Source organism: Lepisosteus platostomus, chromosome 10 (assembly GCF_059453375.1).
Source record: "Lepisosteus platostomus isolate fLepPlt1 chromosome 10, fLepPlt1.hap1, whole genome shotgun sequence".
NCBI lineage: Eukaryota > Metazoa > Chordata > Actinopteri > Semionotiformes > Lepisosteidae > Lepisosteus > Lepisosteus platostomus.
This window is the reverse complement of record NC_142620.1, coordinates 43,677,009-43,704,049: the sequence shown is the minus strand read 5'-3', so window position 1 is coordinate 43,704,049 and position 27,041 is coordinate 43,677,009. Positions and strand designations below refer to the sequence as shown.

The window sequence follows — 27,041 nt, the reverse complement described above, 5'->3', positions numbered from 1 at the left end:
TTCTGAACTGACTATAATTTTGCCTCCCAAGCTTTTTTTGGCCTACACAAAAGAGAGACACTACCCATCTTTCTATCAGATAACCACAGCAGTTTTAGGTTTGTTTTCAGTGATTAACTTGAATGTGCCACTTAATGGGATTTAAATAGAACATTACTGCACGATGTGTATTTGGGTATTTTAAAAATGTGGTCGATGTCCCTTTATAGTGAGCAATCAAAGGATTCATCAAAGATAGTTCTACTGTATTTACATTACACTTGCATAAACCATGTCTTCTGAAACACTGAATTGAAAATAAGCTGATGTTTCTTGAATATACTCAAGAGAACATTATTCTTAGGCCACTGCACCAAGAACCTTATTAGAAATAATTAAATTAAGTGCTTAGACATTACAATGTGTTTTTTATACATTGATGTATGGCAAATCCCATGAATGGCAATTGATTGCATAGCCATTTACTATCTTTGAGATGCCACAAAGCTGAACATTCAGCAATATATCCCTGCCATTTGATCAACACAGGGGGATTACTGGCAAGTACCATACAAATAAACTTCACATTTTGTTGTTTTTGTTGTTTTGTTGGACTCGGCTGCAAAGCAAATGTATCTCCAGGGAAAATAAAGCTGGAATCGCATTGAATTTCGTATGTTTTATTCTGCGCGGCATGGTGAGTCAGTGGTAAGCACTGCTGGCTTGCAGTGCTGGGGCCCTGGGTTCAATTTCTGGGGTCTTATCTGTGTGGAATTAAACTCACGTCTGCATGCGTTTCTTCTGGGCGCTTCAGTTTTCTTGCACAGTCCAAAGACATACTGGTAGGTTAATCAACAACTCAAAAAATTGACCTTTTATGTCTGAATGTGTTCTTGTGGTGGATTGGAGTTCCATCCAGGTTATGCCCTGACTTGTGACTGCTGCAAGCCAAGATGCCCTATAACCCTGTATTTGATGAAGTGGTAGGAAAATGTCCAGATGGATATTTTATTATAATGTATACAGCTTAGACTTTCAATTTTGGGAAATATGAGCGGTATCTCCAATCCCTATTACTTCACATAATACATATAGCAATTGAAGAGGTTTCTTATCAAAGTAATGTTAATAATAGGGCTTCATCTGCATTATATACAGTACAGTATGTCTATTACACGCTATATACAGTATAAGCCCTTTATAGCCATTTCTATTTGGAATAGATTTTGCTGATGAGGTCATTTTCAAGGACAGTGTTTGGTATAATTCAATTACTGCTTCCAAATATACTAACCTTTAGAATGCACCTCCTATCTTGTTCACAGATTATATTTTACCCCTCATAGATGGTATCTAGACAGACTAATTTCCTGGATACACTGTATCTAGGAGGAAAGAGGCAGGTAGGGACACTGATACATACAGTATTTTGGAAGTGTCAAGATTTTTTTCATTATTCTAATCATGGATATGCCCTGTTCACAATAAGCACTTTTTCTGGATTTCTGCTTTTGCAATGAAAACTGCATTTCCTTTGGGGGGGGGGGGTCTGTGCTGTTGCTGACAGTCAAAGTCTTACTGCAAAGGGGTCCCATTGTAGCAGTTTCAGTGTACAATTAAGTAAAATGTAACAGTGTGGTGTACCACTGAGGAAAATAGGAAAATGGGTGAGGGGATTCTTGTGAGCTGGTTCATTTTACTTTTTAGTTCATTAAACTTTTTATTGAAGTTTTACAAGGGGAACAATACATCAAGATGGACAACTGAACAAAGTTACCAAGTTATAAATCCCCTAAATCCTTCCCACCCCCAACCACAAACCGTAGAGCCTTAGAAACACAGCAAAAACTAATAAAAGTGTAGGTAATCAACTTAAAACAGAATAAACCCAAAATAAAGACTAACAAGACAAATAAGGATAAGGCAGTATAGACTAAATTAAGACAGTAGAGAGGAAACAACAAAACACTGCTTATGGCTGTGCTGCTTAATCTTCAGAGTCTGAAAGCGTTACGTTATCAATGAAAGCTCAATGCTTCCTTCATTCCTTTGTATCGTATTGTGTTTCAGCAGAATAAGAATTTGTTTAATAGCTTGAAAAAAAAACAGACATTCTGAACATTTCTTCAACTTCAGGCAAGTGAAGACCTGTGTAGTTAATATTAGCATAGCTCCTGCCATCCCTGTGGTTGAACTGAATCATGGGAGAGGAAACCCAAGCAGCAAACCTGCTGCTCTTATGGGAGCTGACAATATCAACTTCAATACATACAGTATACTTTCTCAAGCCAACATATGAGATTCTCCTTGGAGAACACAGCAAATGCTGTATCGTAATTAAGGGGACAGAGCTTCCTGAAATGATTGGCCTGGCAGGCTGGTATAATGTGGATGACTGGAAAATAAGAATTCATTTAGCATGTTAACACGCAAGTCCAAATTAATTCTAGCTGTAACAATATAAAAGGCTAAAGGGAAAAAGTTAAAACAGAATTCCAATAATGTTTTTGTCCATGTGTAATGTACTGGTCTTTCCAACTGAAATATACAGTAATTCATCAATTCAGTTTTAAATGAAGTGGTAATGTTCTGCTATTGATCTGTCGTGGAACTGAGCTATACAAAAAAGAATGTGTGCATAGACCATGGGGAAAATAGATATGGGGACAATGAAAATGAACATTAATCTATAGGTACAGTATTGTGTCAGTTATGATTTCAACATAACATATTTTCATATATCAATGACAATTTTATTTTACGTAGTATCACTTATGATATATCAGGTCAAGATGATTCACAGGAAAGATCCACAATCCATAAGGCACAAGAAGAAACTACATGAGAGTACTTTTAAAAATGAGATTATGAGGCTCTTCTTTACCCAAAGGTTTGAGGCATATGGGGCATGTCAAACTCAAAACAAAACAAAACGTAAATTTTAGAAATATCTATTGAGAAATTTTAAAAAAATCTTAGTACTTAATGTTAGATTTCTGTTAGGTAGAATACAGATGGTTCCATGATTAGAATATACATTTGCAGTTCAGGTCAATTTTGTGGTTTAATCCACACCACAAATAGAACAAAAATCTGTAAAATTAAGTTTTACGTACTGTATGAATGTTCATAAGAAGAGTAGCAGACATCTAGTTTGTAGACTAGAGGTCCTAAATTTCTAGATAGGGATTCACAGAATCCCTGCCATAGCAACTCTTTACTCCAGCTAATTCTTAATGAAAGTGATCTGTAGTAGTTGTGTTAATTAAGCAATTAATTATTTCAATACATAATTTATGGGAAGATGCAAAGTTTTGCAATGCTGGGGAATCCTGGAGTACATATCTTATAGAAGATTGAGTACCTATTGTATAGAAATTGACAGAAACAATTGGAAACACTGTTGAACAACATTTAAAATCTGGAACAGGGGGCACTTCTGTACACAAAGGGTTGTGAGAGTATGGAACAGCAATCCAGCCATAGGAATCAACACCCTGGACTCCTTCAAAAAACAGCTGGATAAAATCTTTGGATTAATTAGCTACCTGTCTAGCTGTGCCTATTGGCCACAGCTTTGTTTGTAACTTGTCCATATGCTCTTAATAAGTACCCACGAATATTCCATTGTTTTTGGAATATAACTCCTTACTTGTACTGTTTCTGTGTTGCAGCAAACACATTCTTGTTATAAAAATGGGAAACAACCATTTAATAGCACTGTGGCTAGAAAAAAACATCAGCATCAGTGTTTGCATATTCCTTTAATTAATGATGAGGACAGAATGTCACCACTTAAACCCTGGAGTGATGTCTTGAGAATTTACACTAATTGATTGAAAGCATGTGCACAAGCATGTACTAACTCTTCAGATAATTGTTTTCCTTCTAAATGGGCTTACTTTGCCTGTTCCATTCTGAAAACATACTGTCCTCATTTATGGTCTTTGTGGACACTGTCTGACAGGTGGAATCTTTCTTAATCTTATTTTTACAATTTGTGCCTTAAAGAAAAATATGCATTTTACTCTTTACCCCTTTTCTTACAAACTACCCCACTGTTAGAAACTGCAGTTCCTGAAATAAAAATAGACCAGAGGTGGACAAGGTCAGATGCTGGTTGGGACAAAGGTCACAGACAGGTGGATAACGATTTGATTGGAGGATTATGAATGGCAATCATTTGGACACTATGTGAAACGTACAGGCAGTACCGAACCTCTTATCTTTAAGTTATCTTGACAAGAAAAATACCCTTGTAAAGACTTGAAAAAGCTGCCATATCAGAGGGCTGATACATACTGTATACAGTATGTTGAACAGCTGTCTATTCCAGGGGAAATGCTATATTATAATAATAATAATAATTATAATTGCTTACACTTATATAGTGCTTTTCTGGACACTCCACTCAAAGCACTTTACAGGTAATGGGGACTCCCCTCCACCACCACCAATGTGCAGCCCCACCTGGATGATGCGACGGCAGCCATAGTGCACCAGAACGCTAACCACACATCAGCTATCAGTGAGGAGGAGTATAGAGTAATGAAGCCAATTCATAGATGGGGATTATTAGGTGGCCATGATTGGTAAAGGCCTATGGGAATTTTGGCCAAGAAACACGCTGGGATTTTTAATGACCACAGAGAGCCAGGACCTCGGTTTTACATCTCATCTGAAGGACGGCGCCTGTTTAGAGTATAGGGTCCCCGTCACTATACTGAGGCATTAGGACCCACACAGACCGCAGGGTGAGCACCCCCTGCTGGCCCCACTAACACCTCTTCCAGCAGCAACCTTAGTTTTTCCCAGGAGGTCTCCCATCCAGGTACTGACCAGGCTCACACCTGCTTAGCTTCAGTGGGTTACCAGTTGTGAGTTGCAAGGTGATATGGCTGCTGGCATATAGTATATGCAGCATAAGGTTTCTTTATTCAGTGCTTCAGAAAGGTGGATGGCCTACCCAGCTCCATTGGTTCCGGCACTGCCTGAACAACTACAGTATGCTACAGTATATGTCTTTTGGCATTCTATGAAATACAAGTAGTGTTTGTAATTGATAAACAGAAAAAAAGTTAATTGTATGGAAGCAAATCCTTTCCCTTTTCATTAGAAAATGAGAAAGATTATAAGCAAAGAGGTCATTGAGCCCATTTAGCAGCTAGCAATGCTGTTAATTGACCCCAGGATCTTATCCAGTCCTTTCGTGAAAGAAGACAGGGTATTGACTTCCACAACATGGAATTGCTTGTTCCTTACTGCCACAACACAATAGTGTTCATAACAGTGGGTTTCAATACTGCTTCTCATTGTAGTTAATCTTGTGTTTATGTATGCAATGTCAACATTGATCAATCTTCTAGCAGAAGTACAAACAAGGGTGTAGTGAAATTCTTTTCACTGTGTGTTGATGGATCAAATACAAGTAGTGTTTGTAATGTAAAAACACACAAGAAAAGTTAACTGTATGGAAAACAGGGAAGGCACCTAATTTTGTTATGAGGGCAAAAGCATCAGTAACTGCTTTTAGTTACCATTCCTGTAAAATGTTCTCTAAATATGTACACTATGATCCGAAAATACTTACTGCCTATTGGTACTTGGTAAATGTACAGTATTAAAGAAGCCTTAGTAAATATAACAAAGATGGATCAAGGAGAAAAACATATTCTGCTCTCACAGCCCCTAGCAGTTCTGCAGATGTTTGTTGTGGTATAAATACATCAGAAGTACATTTACATAATCAAAAAATGAAGGCGTGCGTTTGAACTAGCAGGTGCCCTCAGAGACCTAAGAAGACACATTGTGAGCACAGCTGGGAGGCTTTGCAACATTATATAAGGATTCTCACTGTTTTTGGCAGTAGTGCTTTCTGCACACTAAAATGTTTTCGCAAAGAAGTTCATTATTGCATGTCATCTTCTGTTAAATTACATAATTTTGTAAATCAAGGGAGAAAACAACAAAACTTTATTGTGAATTTCAAAGCTGTTTTAAAATCTGACTTGAAAGGTGAAGAATGTTGAACAACAACTCAATATTCCAGAGGAGGAGTCTATTCTGGGGTTTAATCCCAGTACAATGTATGAGCTCTGCCCTTCACAGTATCTATAGTATTACCAATTAACTGCAAAAAAGAATGATAAACAACAAAGCATACACAGTATTGTGCATTTTATGTTCGAGTCTGTGCTCATTAAGAGGATGTGAAAAAATGGAACCATTGTGGCTATTGGGGTTTTGCATTACTTTCCTAAATACGTTTACCATAATGAGCTGCGTTGTACTTATTAGATGTCTCTCATCGTAGGTGGTGACAGGACAGGAGGCAACAGTGTCAAGAAATATGAGCAAACAGTCTTGCAAAAATCATTCATGAACCAACAGCGAAACCTAAGCCAGGGCACAACAATTAGAAACTAAGGAAAAGTTTAAAACTGAGACAGAGACTTTTATACAAAGTGCTATGAGATTCTGGGACAAGCTACTCCAGCAGTGCTGCTGAGGTGAACCCTTTGACTCCTCTCTAGTGATGGCTGGATGAGATCATCCAATCAGTTAGCTACTAACATACTGTACTAACTGGACCAATATATCCTCTCATTTGCAACATTCCTTTTTTAAAGTACTATATTCACTCTTATATGCATATATTAAGAATGCTCAACGATGATCGTATCACATCCTGACAACAGACCTCCAGTTTTAGTGGAGACACAGCAGGAGGCTCCAAGTACAGTAACAGGTTAGAGATTTCAGAAACCATATACTGTACATTGAACACAAACACCGAGTTTAAGATGCTGCCCTTTAAATATTTTTAGTAAGTATTAGGTAACTATTCCTGCATGCACAGTGACTATGTTCCTTTTAATTAGAATAGTTTGTTTTCTATGTATTAATATTGAACTATTTCTGACATAATTAGGGAGGGCATTTTCAATACCCATTTTGTGTATGAAGGAGTTCAATTGTTTGCTTAGCAAGAGCTAAAAGCAAGAACTCCAATTTGTCTGTTTTCATCTCCAGAAAATAAATAATTCTAACTTGTAGGAGGCTGAGGTACAACTCACAATTTACTGACATTTCTCTCTGCCCCTTGTTAATTGGGAAAGCATATAAATATCCATTTATCCTGAAGCATTCCGTCAGCAGTTTTGTATCTTTTCTAAGAAGCATTAGGTTGATTGCAGAAAGACAAATGGCTGTATCATATTATTCTCAAAACATTGTAAAGAGTAAAGAAAATAATCAAAATAATACATAAAAACTTAAGCACTTTTATAATTTGTTCACAATATTATAATTTTTTTTAACAAATTGCTGGAAGATCTTATCAGCAATAATGTTGACAAATTACACATATACATATACTGTAGATAATTACACATATGTAAAGAATTACATGTGAATAAAGATGTCTATGCAGTATACCATCTGTGTAGAAGTATAAAACATAACGATCCATCCATTTTCAAGATCCACTTGACCCAATAGGTCATTGTGAAACACAGCCTAACCTTGGAGCCCAAGGTAGGATACACTCAGAATGGGTTACTAGTCCATTGCAGGCTAAAAAAAAAAATTTCGTCAGTTAATCAAGACACAAATATCTTCTTTGAAGTGTGGGGAGACAGAGACCAGAGACATTGAGACAAAATGGAGAGAACAAAAGGTTCTCCATGCTGGAATCAGACTGCTTACTCTCATTCTGCCCCACCATTTGATGATAACAACGAATAGTTTATCAAATGCAACACAAAACCTGGAATATGAAGAATAAAGCTCTAAGGCACTCCAGTTTTTACAGCTGTACATATAGGAATGTAGGTCAAGGAAGACAAATATAAATTATTTCAAGTACAATTCTTCACACTGAAACCTGATTGCATGTAGCACTTTTCCACCATATTATTTTAAAATTTATACATAAGAATATTTACAGGAAAGCCAGAACTCGTGGGAACATTAAAAAATAATAACCCTCTGGGAACATTAATTATCACAATAAAGGTGTCTTGAAGCACCTCATAATTTTCTTTGACAGTTGCTTCGCTGTACAAAACCAATGTATATTTTGTATAACTAATCTAGAGTTTGAGTTTTTTCCATCATTATTGTTTGAATGATACAGCTTGTATAATTGTTAGCAATCTCTATGTAGGATTAAATGACTATACTGTAGTTGAAGTCTCTGTAGCCTGGAAAGGTGCAGAACACAACAATAAGGTTTTTTTTTTCCGGTAGCATACAGTGTGAAGTAGATGCTTTTCCTCGGAATGAAAGTGATTCGTTATTAGAAGAGCAAGTGTTACATTCAATGCTGAACAAAGAGATTGCTGGCAGTCAATGCATATCAATTCCAAAACGGATGAAAGTACAGGGTGTGTATGGAAAAAATATTTCCAAAGAATGTGATAATGAGGGTATTCTGTTATGTGTTAGATAGACACATTATTTATGCGAGACACGTTCATATTTGTTAGGGCTCATATTTGTAAGAGCTCATATTTGTAAACACGTATGTTTGTAAGGGAAGCTGCTTTCTGTAATTACAGTCTTATGGTAACTCAGAATCACTTAGTCTATATGTGAATTCAAGCGTTTAAAACCAGAAAATGCATTTCTTTAACCTTGGTAACCTTTACAAAAATTATTTTAGGTATGTTTTACTGACATGAAATTGATGTCAATTGATTATATACTGTATAATGCAAGACAGATTTGCTACAGTACAACAAGGGATCTAATACTACAGAACAGCTAACAGTTACTGTAACAGCTGAAGCTAACAAGTCTTCAATCCTTAATTTCTTATTAAAGTGATATAAATTAATTTAAATTAATTTAATCATGCCCATTAATCCCACTGGATGACCCACAAATCGTTCAGAATTCTGATTCAAAATACTCCCCACAAGTATTGTTCATCTAACAACAAAATATTTTCTCTGTCTGATTCTGTACTGTGGATGCTATCTTGAAGAAAATTAAGATACTGAGATTTGGCAGGACTAAAGATATCCTGCTGGGCTCTGTTTGCATCAAAATCAAAAGTCAATATTTTGAAAAGGTGTAAGCAATATGAATTTCAAAAAGGATTAAAAAAATGAATGATCCTAGATATGCTTTTGGATAAGATCAGAAGCTTAAATACTGTATGTAATGTTAAATGATTTGGCTACTTGAATTCTAGAATAGGATGTTGAAGAAAGATCCAAGAGAAGTACCTTATACCAATAGATGTTGGACTCCCTATACCTATAGACAGCCTCTACTTTCCACTCTGGCTTTACAAAAAATGTCTGACAAAATTGCCTTTCCTGCCATCATCTCTCCTCATGCTTAAAGAATTCCGGACTGCTACAGAAACGCCAAAAGAGGGCTGATTTAAACAAAATTGGATTATTTCCTCAGACAGAGCTCACTCTTGAATTATGCACCCAATGTGGAACCTCCCTCTGTCTTGCTGTTCAACCCTGTACCCTGGTTGGTTGCCTTGCATCAATTAACTAATGACTACCAAAGAGGCAAATTGATCTCTACAACCTCTTTTGTTTGTAATCTTTGTCATGTTCTGTAGCACAAACCAATAGTCATAATGCTTCACTTCTGGTTATGTTGACATTGTGAGAGCGGCAGGTTGGACGTTGTCCAGACTGGAGATTTGGAATGTCTACAAGGGGAAAGCAGTTTGTTCTGGAATCATTTAAAGGGGTCAACCATTTTTAGCTATCACTATAGTGCATTTTGCACAGCATTTATATTTAAACACTTCAAGGAAATGGAAAGCAGTGAAGAGGGAATGGAGTGCTATAGGAATGAACGCCAGTATTAAGCAGCAGCCTTAGTAATTGATATAGCCACCCTTTTAATGTGGCTCAAGGGGTTTATGGCCATTACAGTGGAATTATGGTCTACAAGCAGGGGCTTCACTTGGGGTTCTAATACGTCTCCAGTGCTTGTAAAATGGAAATGGCCATTTATTTGCCTCATTGCCCAGAAGAATCGGTAAAATGAAGAAAAGAAAATCAAAGCGAATTAAAGACTTTTGCAGGGGAACATAGGTCACAGGGGACAGTAATGAAGCGTAGCTAGTTTGGTATGCACACAACATTATGTTTCTGATGATTTCTTATGGTTTTAACTGCACACAAACCAAACATAGCTTGGTGCCCTGGAAATGTCACTTAATTTAAACTTGTGGAGCTAGGTCAAAGGAGGTTCATTAAAAAAAAACACAGCAGAGAAAGTGCTGGAAAAATGGAAAAGACTTGAAGTGCAAAGACCACATAATGCCCAAACTAAACTCAGAACGACTGTGACAGGGGAAGTACCTGAATTAAAATCTGTTTACACAGAGTTAGATGTAACCATGCTAGTAACAAACTGTGGGATCATGAGTGACTCAAAATGCACCTCTTAAAGAGTTACACATTTACAAGTGTAAATGTTCAAGGGTTACTTCTTCTATCAACTACTTTGCTAGATTCAAAATTACAACGTCTGTACCTTCTCACATTATGAAGCTGTTTTAGGATGATTTGAAATAAAGTGAAAATATTCTCCTTCACATGGCAACCACAGGATTTTCAATCATTTACTCCTGCAAGCAATTGACATTTCTGAATTGCAGTTCTTTTACTGTTCAGTCAGCTGAAGGAGTCAAAGGGCTTGAACCAGAATCAATGGTGTAATATGACATGTGCTTCAAGGCGTTCTGCAGTGCTCTTCTAGAGCCTAGTGCATTTTCATTTTTCTAAATCATCTGAAAGCATACTTCAAAATGTCAAAAAGATTACATGATATTAAATATATTGAGTTAATGGATATGTTACTAATGATACTTAAAGTCACTTGAAAACGTGTCTATTAGACCTTGACAAAAAACAAAAATAAGCAGATAAACAGCTGGTTTGCGAATTCAATCTTGTCTGGGGGAAAGCATTCATTATGTACCATTATACAGTATATAATAAATATGTTATTCCCTCGTTACTTCTCAAACATTTTTCACAATATAGTATTACACATATTTATCACATATTCCCAGGAATATGCATTTGAAATAGTGATTATATCTACAGTAGTCTTCATTTTTCTCCTTTTTGCTTCAATATCTGTGTTTAGTTTTGCATGTCATATGCATACCATCCCTTTAAGGAACTGAAGCCGGACACATGGCCTTTGACAGTCCTGCATATAATGATTTGCTGCTAACAGCACTGAACACACAGCTCAGAACGACTGTAAAGGCTCCTCCTGCAGACCATTATATATAAAAAAGTATATCCATACTTTTAAATCATGGCTAAAATCCCAGTTTTTAAGTTTCAGATTTGCTTGTGCTTGAGAGACAGCAAAATGGCCCATTGTACCAGTAAATCTTACCGGTACAATGTACATACTGTAACGAATACGTCCTTGCGTATAACAGGGATCTCAGCCACCCTGGCTGAGGGAGTTCTTCTTTAGCTCAGCCGGCAAGTTCCCTGTTGCGTGACGCCGGAGACCTGGGTTCGTGCCCAGGCAGTGAGGGGCGAACTGGCAGGACAGGAGCAGCAAGGGCAGAAAGAACTGTTACAATACAATGTACATTGGTACCATTTTTTATGAAACGGTCAAAGGGTATATACTGTATACATGAACAGGACCACACAAGGGTTTCATCAAACCTGACCTTATGAACTGAAAAGATAGTCCATCCCTCTCCATTTTGCTTTTTTTCCTTTCACAGATCAGTTCAGCATAGGATAAAGCAACTTTAAGATAAACACAAGTGGACCAAGGCTGATCTGTTTTCCAGAAATTGCTAGGTGTTTTCATGAAAAACACATTTATGGATGAAAACAAGGCGCAGTGTACAGGGGTTGCGAACAGAGCAGCAGTACGAGAGGTCTTCAGCTGATGTGAAATGAAGTGCAGAAGATGATTGATGCAGGGAAGATGAAAGCAGCTGGGGCAGTTGTAGAGAGGGACCCAGGGAGTCTCTGTGTATACATGCTTCAGTGGAGGAAAACTCAGAATGACAGGCAAAGACCAAATACTATTAGGAAAGTCAGCAAAGGGGAAAAAGACTTGAAATCTTGATGCTAAACACAGGAAAAAAAAAAGAAATCTGAACACGTCAATCCACTTAGGAATGATTTGTTAAATGTTTTAGATACAAATGTTACAGGTACTGCAGTTTTGAAGTCGTTGTGAAGTTGCAGATTGCACTAACACATTCAGTTCCAAATTTACAAAGCACCCTCGTTTGTTGATAAGATACAGTATTAACCATTAGAAGAGGTCAGTCTATTCTAGACTAATGATACATTTTTTAATATGTCTAGTTACACAAAACCAGGTTATCAACATCTGGGGTAAACATCACTAGTCTTTTCCAGAAACATCCTGAGATTTTTAATGACCTCGGTTTTAAATTTCATCCTAAAGAAGGCTCCCTGTTTTTGCAGTATATTGTTCCCATCACTGGGGCCTTAGGACCCACACAGACTGAAGGGGTGTGCGCTGCTTATTGGTCCTACTAACACCTCTTGCAGCAGATATCTTACCTTTTCCAGGAGGTCTCCCATCTATGTAGGCACTGGCTAGGCTCACACCTTCTTAGCTTCAGAGGGTTTCCAGTTGTGAGTTGGAAGTTGAAGAGAGACCTTTTGCCTCAATGCAGTGATTATATCCATCCATCCATTTTCTAACTGCTTTATCCAATTCAGTGTCAAGGGGGAGCCGGAGTCCATCACAAGGCACATGCTCACACCAGGGCCAATGTTCCTAGAAGCCAAATAACCTGCTAGTACAGTATGTTTTTGGACTGTGGGAGGACACTGGAGCACCTGGTGAAAGACCAGGTGCAGAATAGAACCCTGACCCCCAGTACTTTGTGGCAGCAATGCACTAACCACTGCGTCTCTGTGCTGCTCTAATGAATATCTGTTATATTCAATGATTGAATGACTAATGGAGCTGTTTCTACAATTTTTATTTTTCTTAGATATACATTTTTTTCTTTTGTTCTTGCCAAGCTCTGTTCACCTAAATGTTTTCAATCATTTTTAATAAAAGTAGAATATCAATCATTACAAAACAGGTGCACATTCATTTTAGTTACAAGATTACAAAAAGGGGTCTTTAAAATCAACAAAGTTCACAATCTAAAATAACAATAACAAAAACAGTACATATTCACTGATAATTATTTAACAGCATTTTGTACTGTGTCCAGGTATGACACATACAGTACTTACACATACACATACTGTACAAACACTCCAAGTAAAATATTACAGATTGACAATAGTACTGTATAAATATGGCACAAATGTAAATCTTTTAATACTGAAGATTTAATTCAATGAGCTTTGCTGAATTATTTAAAGGCTTAAAAATCAATATTGGACTGATCTGATAAAGAAATAATTTCAATAAACAAGTCACAGAAAAGGGTTAATCTTAGAGGAATTGTATGTGCATTGAAACATATTTTAAGCCATCTGTAAATCACAAGTCAGCGAGCCGTGTTCTAAAGCAATTCAGGTTGTGGTTTTAAAATGATTCTTCCAGCTTCATGTATCTAGGTTACCCTGTTCATTTTTTTCAATTTAATAACATCCCTTGCTTAAAATGAACTATTAGTTTGCAGTGACTGACACACACAGCAAACAGATGTCTTTTAACAACATAAAGCTTTAAATTGTGATCCTGCAAAAAATCTCTCTTTTTCTCCTTAAGGAACAAGAAAATATTTTGCAGAAAACATTCTACTGTATATGGATGCTGGAAGAAAAATATACAAATATTGAGTGACACCTCATTAGCCACAACATTTTTACTATAGTGTTCCCTAGGGTTATTCATACTACCATTGATAAGCGACAGGTTTCAAATTGCATTCAAGACTCCTTTTTCCCCAAGTTCAACTTCCTAATTACCTGTCCAAACTCCTTACTGTGGGTTTCCATATTTCTGCTTCATTTTCAACATAATTTCAATGTGGTTTTCTGGCTATGGGAATACTTCAATAAGCTTTCTTTTCTTGCAAATGTGGCTGTCACCATATTCCCACGGTCTAGTGGAACCATGTTAAAAAAGCAAACCTGCAGTACAGTCAAAGTAAAATAATGGCAAAATACATATTCACCATGATAAACTTTTAAAAGGATATAAAACTATTACTACAGTTGGTGTTTTAGCTTTCCATTGCAATCAAGGAAGAATCTTCTGGAAAATAAGAAGTAGTAGCCCTGAAGCACTGCAATCAAATACAGCTCTTGACTTATAACTATCCTATACAGTACCTTTCAAACATCATTTTCAGACTTTTGGACTAAGAATATTTGGATCCAGTTCTGTTGCAGTTATATTAAACTTTTGGGCTTTGGTCTGAAAATGTTGATTATTATTTCAAGACAATTGCACTAGATTAAATCAAACCCTATACTCACGGGCCAGCAAGAAACCTGCTGGTGATTATGTCTCTGTCAGGGACAAACCTCAAACGTTATCCAGTCAATGGGTATCCAAAGGACCAAAGATGGGGACCCTCTCATTTAGAGATCTCATCTTGATTGGATTTTCGTCATCCTCACCCTCCAACACTTACAATTACTAAAAAGATATTAATTAGTACAGTAAGTTATTATAGTTACTCTATATAATAACAATTTAGAAAATTTTACTATATACTTCTAATATACCACATTGCATATAATTGAAATAGATTACTAAAATCTCTTGAACATTTACTGTTTGAGACAGTTTGGGCCCCCACTGGTCAGGTTCTTACAGTTGTGTCTTCTGATATAACATGGGGAATAAAACTAGCCTCAAAATATCTCTTCCTAACAAGTTACTATTCAAGCTTCCAGCTTCTGCTGAGATCAGCAACAATCAAACCTGGTTCCACCTTGGAGCCCCTAGTTTGCTTTCAATTCTCAAACCTGTTTGAGAACCTGTTTCCTTCTTTTACTTTAGTAGTAAAAATCAGACATTTGTCTCACCCTTTAACACCTTCTGAGGCCAGCTTCTCAACCACAGATGAGCCACACCACACAGGAATCCAAGCAATCTATATTCCCTTTCCTACTGTACCTAGAAATGCAGTTTCATTTGACCAGCACATAGGACAAGTAGTAGATAGGGTAAGTATACAATAGGTACTGTATAGTATTGTAGATACTCTTAATTTAAAATCTTATATAGTATAGTACTGCCCATCACATGTGGTTAATGAACCTGAGACAGTAAGAAATGTCCCCACCCAAGCCAACACAATAACTGATCCCCTTTTGTTCTGGCAAATTCCATCACTCTTTCCTCTCTCAGGCATGCTGGAAATAACACGGTTGGGTTTTACATATCCTATTTTGCCTTTTAATATATACTGTATTGTATTCAACATACCCAAAGAGGTGAATTAAATGGAAATGAGTACCCATAATACTGTTACGTTATGTTTTGGCTTTGAGTAATGCAGAGGGTTTTAGCTATGGATAAAACTTTGGTCATTAATTATGGACTAATGTGAACTGAAGGCCATCAAAGGTCATCCACTTACGAACAGACAGCCCCTGATGTGGATTGCATACACAAGCAAATTAAAAAAAACCAACAGATAGATGCAATTTTAGGTGATGCACTAGTTGGTATTGCTGCCTCACAGTACTGGGGCCCTGACTTGAATTTCTGTGGTGATATCTCATTTTTTTATGTTCTACCTGTGTTTGAGTGGGGTCCAAAGACCTTCTGGTAGGTTAGTCAACTTCTGTGTCTGTGTATATCCTGTGATATCCTGGGTGTATCCTGCCTCGTGCAAGGCAAGCTGGGATAGGCTCCGGCTCCACTTCGACCCTGAATGGAAGAAAGGAAATTCTAGGATCAATTACCTACTACCAGCTCAATAATTTAATATGAGAAATAGCCTTCTCTCATTTGTAAGTAATTGGGAGTACAGATTCATTGCTGGGAAATTTCTTTTTTATAAGAAGCACACTGTACAATATCTGCTTTCAGGGATGGGAACAAAGGAAGTTTTTAATATTTCACATGTACAGTAGATCTCAGTTGTTCTTTACAGCATACATTGCTTTCTCCTGTCTGTAGTAAAGCATATGTTTAAGAGCATCTTAGTATACTTACGAGTTAAACGCAATGACATCACTGAAACATTATCAACTCAAAATGGATAAATGCCCTGAGCACACTGTTGCTGTGAATGTGAGGGTGGTATTCATGCTATGCTAGCATGCACAACATGCTTGCTGGCAATAGTTATTTAGATGGCAGGCTTACAGTCCTTATACAGTATCACTCTAATTTGATAAGTGAAAAAGAAACAGGAAATAATAAAGAGCTTTGGATCAGAAGACTGATTTGTAGTAACTCTTTGCTGTAAAATTGTCCAATAAAAAAAACGATGTTTAATTTGCTGCATTTAACACTTTTCAATATCCCTTGATTGAATATCAGTACATATAGTGCCCCTCACAAATATTGAAACATCAAGTTCAGTACAAAAGCAATTTAACATGAATATGGATGCTAAGTACAATATAATATACTAGTATATTTGGGTATTTCAATGCATACATTTAACTTTATTAGAACAAATACATACTGTGTTCACTCCAGTGATTTCAAGTGACAGTAAGTATTGGTATACATTACTTATCACAATGCAGATGAATAGATTAATACTGTACATATTGTACATTTGAGCTTATTGTATGCAGTTGTCTGAGATTCCCCTTTACAACTCCTTAACCAGAACTTTGAAGAATGGACTTACAGATACTAGTCTTTCATAAATACAGTAGTTCAGTGCTTCCCTGATAACTCACCTTTAGAGCTCTGCATCATTAACTCTGACACTGCATTTGCAACTGAATCAAATTCTTCCTAACCAGCCTCCTTATAGAATGTATAGCTGATATCTTTCAGGGAACTCACAAGTATTTATCCATTTTGCTAGATTGCTCAATATATTATCAGTTCCAAGGGAAATGAACACTGTTCTAGAAATTGTCACGTGTACATTTGTTAAAACATAATACAGGTTATATCACGAGGCATAATACATACCCATGCCAAAATTGTAATCTTCTGTGTGAAAACAATGTTTTTAGTCTCAAGTTCCAGAACTGTGTGCTTTCACATCACCGAAGCTGTTCAATACTTCTTGATCTAGCTGATTTCTGGTTATTGGCTATCCTGGACCAATTGTTAGCCTTTTGAACAATTTAATCACACAGTTGTCCAGTAGATGTAGATCAGGGCTATGGAGAAGCCTGTCCATTGTATAATACTGTTCTGTGACAAGAATGTTTGGATCGACCTTGCAGCATGTACAGTACTCTGGCATTATTTATCTGGAGAACAAAATAACATTAATCAAAATACAACTGTACAACCAGAATACAGCTCATGGAGCCTTATCTATATAATGCTGAGCTTCTGGTCCACTACCTGTTGCATCCTTGTCCATTATTTTGAAAGATTGTACTGGCAGCACTCAACTATGGCACTTACTGTGACAACCTATCAGAAGGCCCTCCCCAGTGGCATCTTTCTACAATGTTTCATTAAACCTCTGCCTCTATCCACTCCCTATGTACACAAGAACATTAGCTCTGTCCAGGTCGAAATTTGCTTTATGGGAAAAATAACAATCCACCACTGTCTGGAGCTCCAGAAGCTCTACTGTACTGTATGTGGCTGCAATTTATTAATTCCTGCTTCCATACTCCCTTCATCTCTTTGGCAATCACTGCAATTGAAACAAAGGACAAAGCTGTATATATGCCTTAAGTGAAGGTTATTTGATGGGATTAGCTACTAACTGTACATACTGTATCTGAGTGCTGTATGTGCAGATTCTTTGGTTTTAACATGCACAAGCACCATCTACCTGCTTACATTTTTGATACGCGTGCAGCATGAAGACAACGTTTAACAACCACAAGCCTATGTGATATATGTTAATAAAGAGGTGGCAGATCATTATAATTTGGGCTCATATGTTCATAAAAAATGCAGTAAATTCCTTGTGAAATGGAGAACACATACAAAAGAAGACAACTGTTCTAAGAGATCTCCTTAAAGTTAATTTACACAAATTATTGTGTAATTAAATTAAAGTTATTAATTACTGCAATGACAAAAGATATAACCTGTAACATTCTGAGAAAGTTGTATTAGTGTGCTACACTTCCAGAAATTTCCTTTACAACTCAGGGTACATGATTCACCACAATATAACACTCTCAAGATCAGCTCACACATCATGGAGTGAAGCGGGGCTCCTTCTACAGATAGTCAACTCAAAAAAATGGGCAAATCTTGGATTTTCATTGCCTTTTACTTAATGTGCTCAAAATATCTTTTATTTAGTCCCCTTGTGTGTGAGAGATGCTCACTGCTTCCACTGTCCCTCTGAATAAACAGTGCAATCAATCTCAATTTTAACTTGCCTTGTGGTAGAGCTATCATGCTAGCCAGTAATCCAATTCTTGTATTGTACATCTATAGCACAAACTAAATGCACCCTAGGTTGCAGTTTAAGCCAGTCGGCAGTCACAAGTGAGACCCATTATCATCTTACGTATTACAGTTCCTGACAAAAAGAAAACAGTCCTTTAATGTCATCAGCATTATGATTATGCTGGAAAAAAGTCTAGTTCGGGTACAATACCTTTTGATACATTTTCTAAAACCTGCAGATTTAACCAATTCTTTTGTTCAGTAGTCCTATAAGGGTATTTCAACATCTACAGGTCTTCCAGTCTACATACAGTGAGCTTTACATTTGCAGAGAATGGTAGAATTACGCTACTTAAAAAGTCAGTCAGGGGTTCCCTTTTTACTAGAGATTAATAGAGAGTGATCCCGGTAAACCCCCAAGCAGCTCACAGGATAAAACCAGACAATTAATTATTTAATATCTAGCCCAGAGCCAAATCTAGATATTTCATGTTTAAGTACTGTTACGACCCCAAGTGTCTAGGGGAAAAGGGGTGTCACATTTAGGATAATTCTTTTGGAAGCAGGTGGGTTTTGGTAAGGGACTAGGAAGCGTGATAACAAGGGTAAGGAACTAGAGTGGTGCCAAAGGAAAGAAAATAAACAAAATGGAGCTGGCTAGGACAGTGAGGGAAAGCTAATCTGACTACAAAAGAAAACCCGAAACACACGGTCTTCGGTGTCTTCAACACCCTAACTAACCTGCACTGACTACCCAAACCCATACAAGACAAATGGCACTCACTCGTACTTAACTAGTGTACTAATACAAAATCAACTAAGTGTGTAAAGTGTACCCCAACAACCTAAACTAACCTTATATACAAAAGTTCACACAAAACACAAGTGAACCAGGAATACAAATAAGGGAAAACAAGAGTAATCAAGAGGAACAGGGTACAAAAGAACACAAAGGTTGAACATGTAACACGTTAGGGCAAGGTAATGACAAAACAAGGATGAACACACAAACAAACAAAAGTACAAAGAAACTAACGTAAAACCAACAAAACAACAAAGCCGAAGCCATACGAAAATACACACTCACAATGCAAAACAAACCAACAAACGAAGCCGAAGCAATAACCAGAAGCGAAGCAATAGACAAAAGCAAACAGGACCGAAGTCAAACGAAAGGCCTCTCCTTGCTGAAAACCTCCATGTTATATGCTGAATAAGATGTGTTCTGATTGGCTGAGAGCTAATTGATGATGACATCAACTGAAAGTGTGGTGTAATGGTGGGCCAATGGGGAAGGGAGAACAATCAAGGGTTAGCAGTGTGGACATAACAGAAAAAACACACACAGAACACACACTGGGACGTAACAATACTGTACTAAGTATTTATAAGCTATGAACTACAAATTAATAAGCTTACTAATAAGCTATAATATTAGAAATGTACGATTGGCTCAATATTTATTCATTACCTTGATACAATGTAACTGAACATTGGTTTTAGCAAAAAAAATAGTTTATTTTAAGCAATTGGAATATTATGTACAGCAACTCATATTTGGTCATGATAATTGATTAAACAATCCTTAAGTTAATAGTGTCCTTTCCCAAAAATGTATTTTTCAGTGAGCCCAATTAAAGAAAATGTAAAGCAAGGAGCATATATTTTATTAGTAACTTAGAACAGTGACAGAAATAGATTTTGCTATTAGTTTTTCAAGTATAAAAATTGGAATCTACTATACAGTTAGTATACATTTACCCTTAACCTTCTAACATAGCTTTGTATCATGGTTAGAGCAAGAATGAATTTGACAGTGTGCTTCTAAAACATGTCATGTAACTGTCTCTTTGTTCCTCCTCACCATTTCAAGGTATCAGGCAGATAAGTCTGCTAAAGTATCTGAGAAGCCATCAAATTCATTTCCATATGGTTACCTAGCAACAGAGATTTCCAGGACATTTGGGGTTGCATCACAGTTGAATTATACAGCTGCTGGCACCATAATACTCCCATAAAGCACTGCTGTAACACTGGCCACTGTTTTTTTTCTGCTGTCAAGTTGAAATAGGAAAATGGCATCTGTCCCTTTGTAGAAGTCAGCCATGAGTAGTGTAAAATTTTTTTTTTTTCCGCAACAACCTTGGGCCTCAATACTTAGTGTTTCTAATCACTGGCAATGTTTTTATTTAATCTGATCTTTCACTGTCTTTAATTTTTTCTTAACCCCACATATTCAATACACTTCACCACAATAATGTAATTAACATTTCATTACCAGCATCTGGTGGCACAGAAGGCATAGTTCTTCAAATGTGATTGCTCTTGAAGCATTTCCTGAAGGTTAACACTGATTACAAATGATTGGTTCAATAGCCTGTGAAGCAGCAATAATGCAATTTGAATACTAACACCAGTCCTCAATCCATTCATTTTCTAACCGCCACTTCCAGTCTAGGGTCATGGAGAAGTTGGAGCCCCAGAAAGCAATGGGTGCAATGCAGAATATATACTGGGCAGGACACCAGTTCATCACAGAGCAGACAAACAAATAAAGACAAACACACTCACACAAGAGCCAATTTTCCCAGAAGCCAATTAACCTCCCAGTATGTCTTTGGACTATGGACGGAAACCGGAGCACCCAGAGAAAACCCACACAAATGCAGGACAAACATACAAACTCCATGCAGACAGCACCCCAGGCCTGGAATTGAACCCAGGGCCACAGCACTGGTTCCACCGTGCTACCCACTAACACCATTCCTATAACTTCTTCTTAAATCACACTTCTGTGAAACAGTAGCCAAGATTCAGAACATATTTGTGTCTGGCTCTTTATGATGTATCTCATTGTTTTCCATGTAAATTCCTATTGTGCTGCCACTTAAGTTATATAATTCCAAAATGACCATAACCAGCTATTCTGGAACTCGTTAAGGTTTTTAGGATCTCAAACCATGATTAAAAGTGTTTTTTTTTTCTCCACTCTATATGTAAATTCACTTGACCACAGCACTTTGAAGCTTTGTTTGTCAAATTTCAGAAGCTAAGCGGGTCTGGGCCTGCTCTGTAGTGGAGACCTCCAGAGAACACCAGGTTGATACTTTAAGTGGTATAGGCATACCAATAGGTGGCGTTCCTCCCTGTGAATCTGCAAGTTTAAAACATATGCCTTAATATGGTGATGAGATCCTGTGCAACCGGAGGTACTGCACTTGAGATGAGAAGTTAAAAGGATGACTTGATTGGCCATTAAAGATGACGTGCAGTAGCACTGTTCATAAGAGCAGGGGAATCCTTTGTGTCCTGGCCAAATTCCCTTCTAGGTTTATTCACTCTGGCCTTCCAGAAGCTCCCTCTTAATTCAAATAGTGAAGTAAATTCTCACTTCTTACCTTGATCTGCTGTGCAGTGGCTGCTGGAACATTACGGCTGCCTCATATCACCCAGGTGGGGGCTGTGTCAAAGTTTTATCTGTTGAACATCTTTTTGGCCTTTCAGTTCTGTTATAATGGCTGTGTTCTTTACTACCAGTACAGCTAACATTTAATGTAACACACTGTTTGGTGTAAGCAGTGAACAAGCAACTGCAGCCCTGTCAAGCTGTCTGTTGAGGCAGATATTAAGGCCCATTTCTGCTGTCCAGCTCTAGTTTGTTGGGTTGCCTGTTGTGACAGATATTAAGGCCCATTTCCGTTGTCCTGCTCCAGTTTGTTTGGTTATCTGTTGTGATTGATGTTAAGGTCCATTTCCCTTGTCCTGCTCCAGTTTGTTTGGTTACCTGTTGCGATAGATGTTAAAGTCCATTTCCCTTGTCCTGTTCCAGTTTGTTGCCCAGCCGAACTGCCAGCAGCTCCTAGCGACACTGTGGTATGATGGGTTCCCCGGTTGGCGCCGGCGGCACTGGGCGGTGAAGCTGCTCACCTGCTTCACCATTGGGCTGCTCTTTCCCGTCTTCTCAGTCATCTACCTGATCGCCCCCAAGAGCGGCCTGGGGCTCTTCATCAAGAAGCCCTTCATCAAGTTCATCTGCCACACTGCCTCTTACCTGACCTTCCTCTTCCTGCTCCTGCTGGCCTCGCAGCACATCGTCCGCACCAACCTGCACATGCAAGGCCCACCGCCCACCATTGTGGAGTGGATGATCCTTCCCTGGGTTCTTGGTAAGTCTGCCATTCCCCATGCTGTAGTTGCTTGGGTTGACATCATCCTACTCTTCTAAACAATGTGAAGAAGTAATCAAAAGGGACCGATATAATGGTAGAAAACCAGGTGTCACAATGAAAATGTGTAAATTCCATGCAGTTTAAATTAAACTACCCAATTTCTTCCAGCTTTCGTGTAAGTTATGATAATTCCACTATGAGACAGGAAGTCACATTTCTTAAGTATGTCAGAGCCACCACTGGTCCCTTGTAAGAGATTCCTCTTAGGAGATCTGCTGTATTGTTTAACAATACATGAACAAAAAAATAACTATGAGTAAATGGTAAAAAGATCTATATTGTATTTTGTATTAATACACTTTATTTAATCTAATCTATCTTTATATAAAATACAATGGAAAAAGGACTCACTGCCCAACTGCTAATAGTAACAATTTGCTAGATAAGTTTCAGTCTGGATTTGTTCAGATATGAGCATAAAGACTGATAATCATAAAGTTAGTTTGATTCTGGCAAAAACACCCACTTTTTGTGCACTGCATATTTTTATTTTACTGGGCAAATTAGGAAACACGTATTTTCAATAAGATTTAAGAGTTTAGGAGGCTATTGGAAGGAATTTCCAATTTCCTCATTAGAGTGGGTGTACCAGTTCTCTGCAGGTTGAAGACAAATTGGGATATTCTTATACCAGTCACCCTAGTGAAAATAACTGCAGTGCTACAAGAATCCTTCTTGCACACTAATAACAAAATAACAGGACAAACTTCCCTCTTCACTGCAGCACTGTTTTTTTCTGCTTTCAGGGTTTATTTGGGCTGAAATCAAGGAAATGTGGGATGGGGGATTTACGGAGTATGTGCATGACTGGTGGAACCTCATGGATTTCGCCATGAACTCCCTGTACCTCGCAACCATCTCATTGAAGATAGTTGCGTATGTCAAGGTAAACTACTACATTATTTGAAACAGAGGTTAATTCAAAACATGGAGCAAGGAGAGAACATGCACTTGGAGTCATATCCATTGACATTGTCATTCTGTATCAGAAACAACACAATTCACTTACAGTATTGAATAAGTGTAAATCATTGTTTTAAGCTTGAGTTCAGAGTTCAGTTTTCTTTGTAGCAAATGAAACTAAAGACTTTATAGTGAACATCATCAAGTGGCATATTGCCATTATATTCTACAGTACCTCTCAGAGTGGCCAATGGGCAATGATCCCATTGATCCCATCTCATGATTCACATTGTTTAAGGGGGCAACAATTGTCACAACTCAACCCAGTCTGTTAAAGAACTCGCACCTCAGTTTTCTCTGCCACGTGATACAATCTGATAAGCCTTTTCTGTGTCCAGTTTTGTCGGGACTAAAAGGAAAATGGATGACCCACTGACAGGTGCATCCATGCATTGCAGACAAAACAAATACTGTTAAGTGAAGCGTGGGTCACGGCTGAGTTCTGTATCACATGGCTGTCTGCTGCCTTCCACTCCTCCCCACGACTGAGGTGTCACTCGGCAGAATATGAATCAATAGTAGTATTTCTCCTGTTATAGCCTGCAGCCAACACAGTGCACTTTCCCTGTCTATTCTGCAGTCTCGGATTAGCATGTCCAGAGAGGAACATAAAATTGATTATGGTTAGATTGCTGCTGTTGGTGCACAGTGGAGAATAGTTTCACGCTGCCAGATAATGAGATTTCGATTACTTATGCAGACATTTGTAAATAACCATTCATTAGCGTATCGTGTGAATGCGACTTTATTACCAATGATTTCTGAATTAACAATGTATTGTTATAAATTTAATACTAAAAAAATAAACATGATTGTTAAGGGCTTCCATTAGTAGTCCGCTTATACATTAGTTATTAGTGTAAAATATTGCAGCGTGGCACACTTTCATTTCTAAATATCTAAACAAAACAAATTTATAATGAGAAAATATCACCCAGCATCTTCCCCATTTTCCCATTCACAGTGCTATCCATAACCATGCTTATTCCTTGTGCATTTGATGTTCTTCGCTTTGAACTTATCTGGAGCTATATCAGTTTTATAGTGAAAATGTGTTACTACTTTGTACATAATTTAATGTGACTTGACATGCATGCCTCACAACCTGTTTAAGCTCTGTTTCACTGTACCTGTGAGCCAGTTAAGGTTCCTGTTTCATAATTTGAATTTGTACCAATCTGAGCTTTTGTCATTTTCACCACAAGTTCAACAAATTAGCATTCCTTCATTTAAATGCCACATTGGAACATATGTTAAGAGTAAAAATCTTTTCAAAGCTCTTATTTCTAGTAAACCAAAAAGTTAGATCTTCTAGTAAAAGATATAGCAGATATAATTACTGGAGTTAGCAGTGAAGACTTAACAACTATTGATTAAAGTATATACTGTTCCTAAGCAAGGAGGGAAATCTAAAAGTAAAAGATTTGGAAAAATGCTGAACATCTGAAGAAACTCTATATACTGTATATAGTATACTGTATACACATTTTAGAAAAAGAAAGTCGATTTTGGATGTGATTAAATTTTTGATGTCATTTGATTAATTGATTATTCATAACTCACCATGATTCACACAAGTATTTTTGTTGCATAAGTACTAAAACACTAGTATTGTGATATAATTGATTATAAACAGGTGAGGAGGTGATTGAACCTGCTGAATGTCAAGTCTGTTGAGAATGAAGCAAGAAAAACACCATTCAAGACCAATCGATCGGGAGATCCAGCTATGATGCGTATAGTCATTGCACAATTCCACTTGTAGTGCTTGATAGCAACTTAATGCACACTTCTACATTGATCAAGTCCTGGCATTTGACTTGCTTCCTCTCCTGATGGGACAACATTCCAGCAGGGAAAAACACACCTTCATGTTGCTTTCTAATAATTGCCCTCTTGTGTGATAAAAATGTGAGAGACGTCATCAGACTTGAGTTCCATTGAACATGTGAGGGATACATTGTCATGATGTGTGGAAACTGGGACTCGGAGACAACAGGATTGTCCTATGAGACAAATGGGACAGAAACCCACAAGACATCTGCAACCTGGTGCAAAGCATGTGTCACACATGTACAGTCTGTAGTGTTTCCAATAGTGGCCACATAAGATACTTCCTGTGACTTTTACATTAGAATTGTATAGTTGATGAAAAATGTTAATCAAAGGAGTTCAAGTCTGGTGACTTCTGTCAAATTCCCATCACACAAGAGAACAATTGTTAGAAAGCAGCATGAAGATGTATGTTTCGCTGCTGGAATATTGTCACAATAATCACAATCTATAGAGTATATTCCATGTGTGTTCCAAAAGATGTCAGTGCATCTGCTACAAAAAAACATTTTTTTTGTGTTATTTATAACAGTTATTTTCCTGGTAAACCAGTAATACCAGTTATTTTCCTGGTAATTACTTAGGAATGTGTTTCAGTTTTCAGTAATACATTTCTTTCTATGCTCAAGCTATATTATCCATATCTATTATACTGTAAAAGCTACAAGAATATTAGTTCCTTCCCCACATTCAGTTTCCCTTTCTTATTAGATTCTTATTACTTACAAATATCTGTATTCACAACCTCAGGTTTTAAAAGGGGATTCCAACAGCAATTCTAATGTAATATCTATTGGCAGGTGGAACAGCTACAAAGATTGACTTCCTATTGAAACTTTGAAAGTTTCATTCATGCAGAAAAGGAAAACAAAATCATTTGACACATGCTTTGTCTGAAAATGAGATAACCCAGAAAGAAAAGTATAGTAAAACGGCGATTTGTTCTCACCTCTCTCCCTTCTGGTTCCTGTCACGTTCCTTCTGCTCTTGAAAGTACAACAGCTCCCGGCCTCGCGAGGAATGGGAGATGTGGCACCCCACGCTCATTGCTGAAGCCCTCTTCGCCATAGCCAACATCTTCAGTTCCCTGCGGCTCATCTCGCTATTCACTGCCAACTCCCACCTGGGACCCCTGCAGATCTCCCTGGGCAGAATGCTGCTGGACATCCTCAAGTTCCTCTTCATTTACTGCCTCGTCCTGCTGGCTTTCGCCAACGGCCTCAACCAGCTCTACTTCTACTACGAGACCAAAGCTTCTGACGAGCCCAACCACTGCAAGGGCATCCGCTGTGAGAAACAAAACAACGCCTTTTCCACGTAAGTGCCTTAAAAACTGACCAAGATTAATCATTTTTCATATGCAACCTCTTCCACCAGTTACTGCAAACACATAGTCTAGGCAAGCGGTCCAGAGGGATACAGTATCTTTATCTGCTCAATTGTGTCACAGCTTGGCCCTTAATCCCCAGTGCTAATTGATGCCCATAACTTATCTTTTTACTGCACTGTCTTTGGTTTAAAAAATGCCCCAGTTAAAGCATATAGTTTCCAGCA

At 37.6% G+C, this 27,041-nt stretch overlaps 1 protein-coding gene across 1 annotated transcript in view; it reads left to right on the top strand.

Annotated features, from left to right (window-relative positions):
• Positions 1-27,041, top strand: part of LOC148653755 (short transient receptor potential channel 5-like) — an 89,354-nt gene that overhangs the window by 35,505 nt on the left and 26,808 nt on the right. Inside the window, exons 4-6 of the mRNA XM_088649098.1 lie at positions 22,292-22,628; positions 23,438-23,577; positions 26,482-26,804. Of these exons, the coding sequence (XP_088505224.1) occupies positions 22,292-22,628; positions 23,438-23,577; positions 26,482-26,804 (800 nt within the window). The remainder of the gene's footprint in view (positions 1-22,291; positions 22,629-23,437; positions 23,578-26,481; positions 26,805-27,041) is intronic.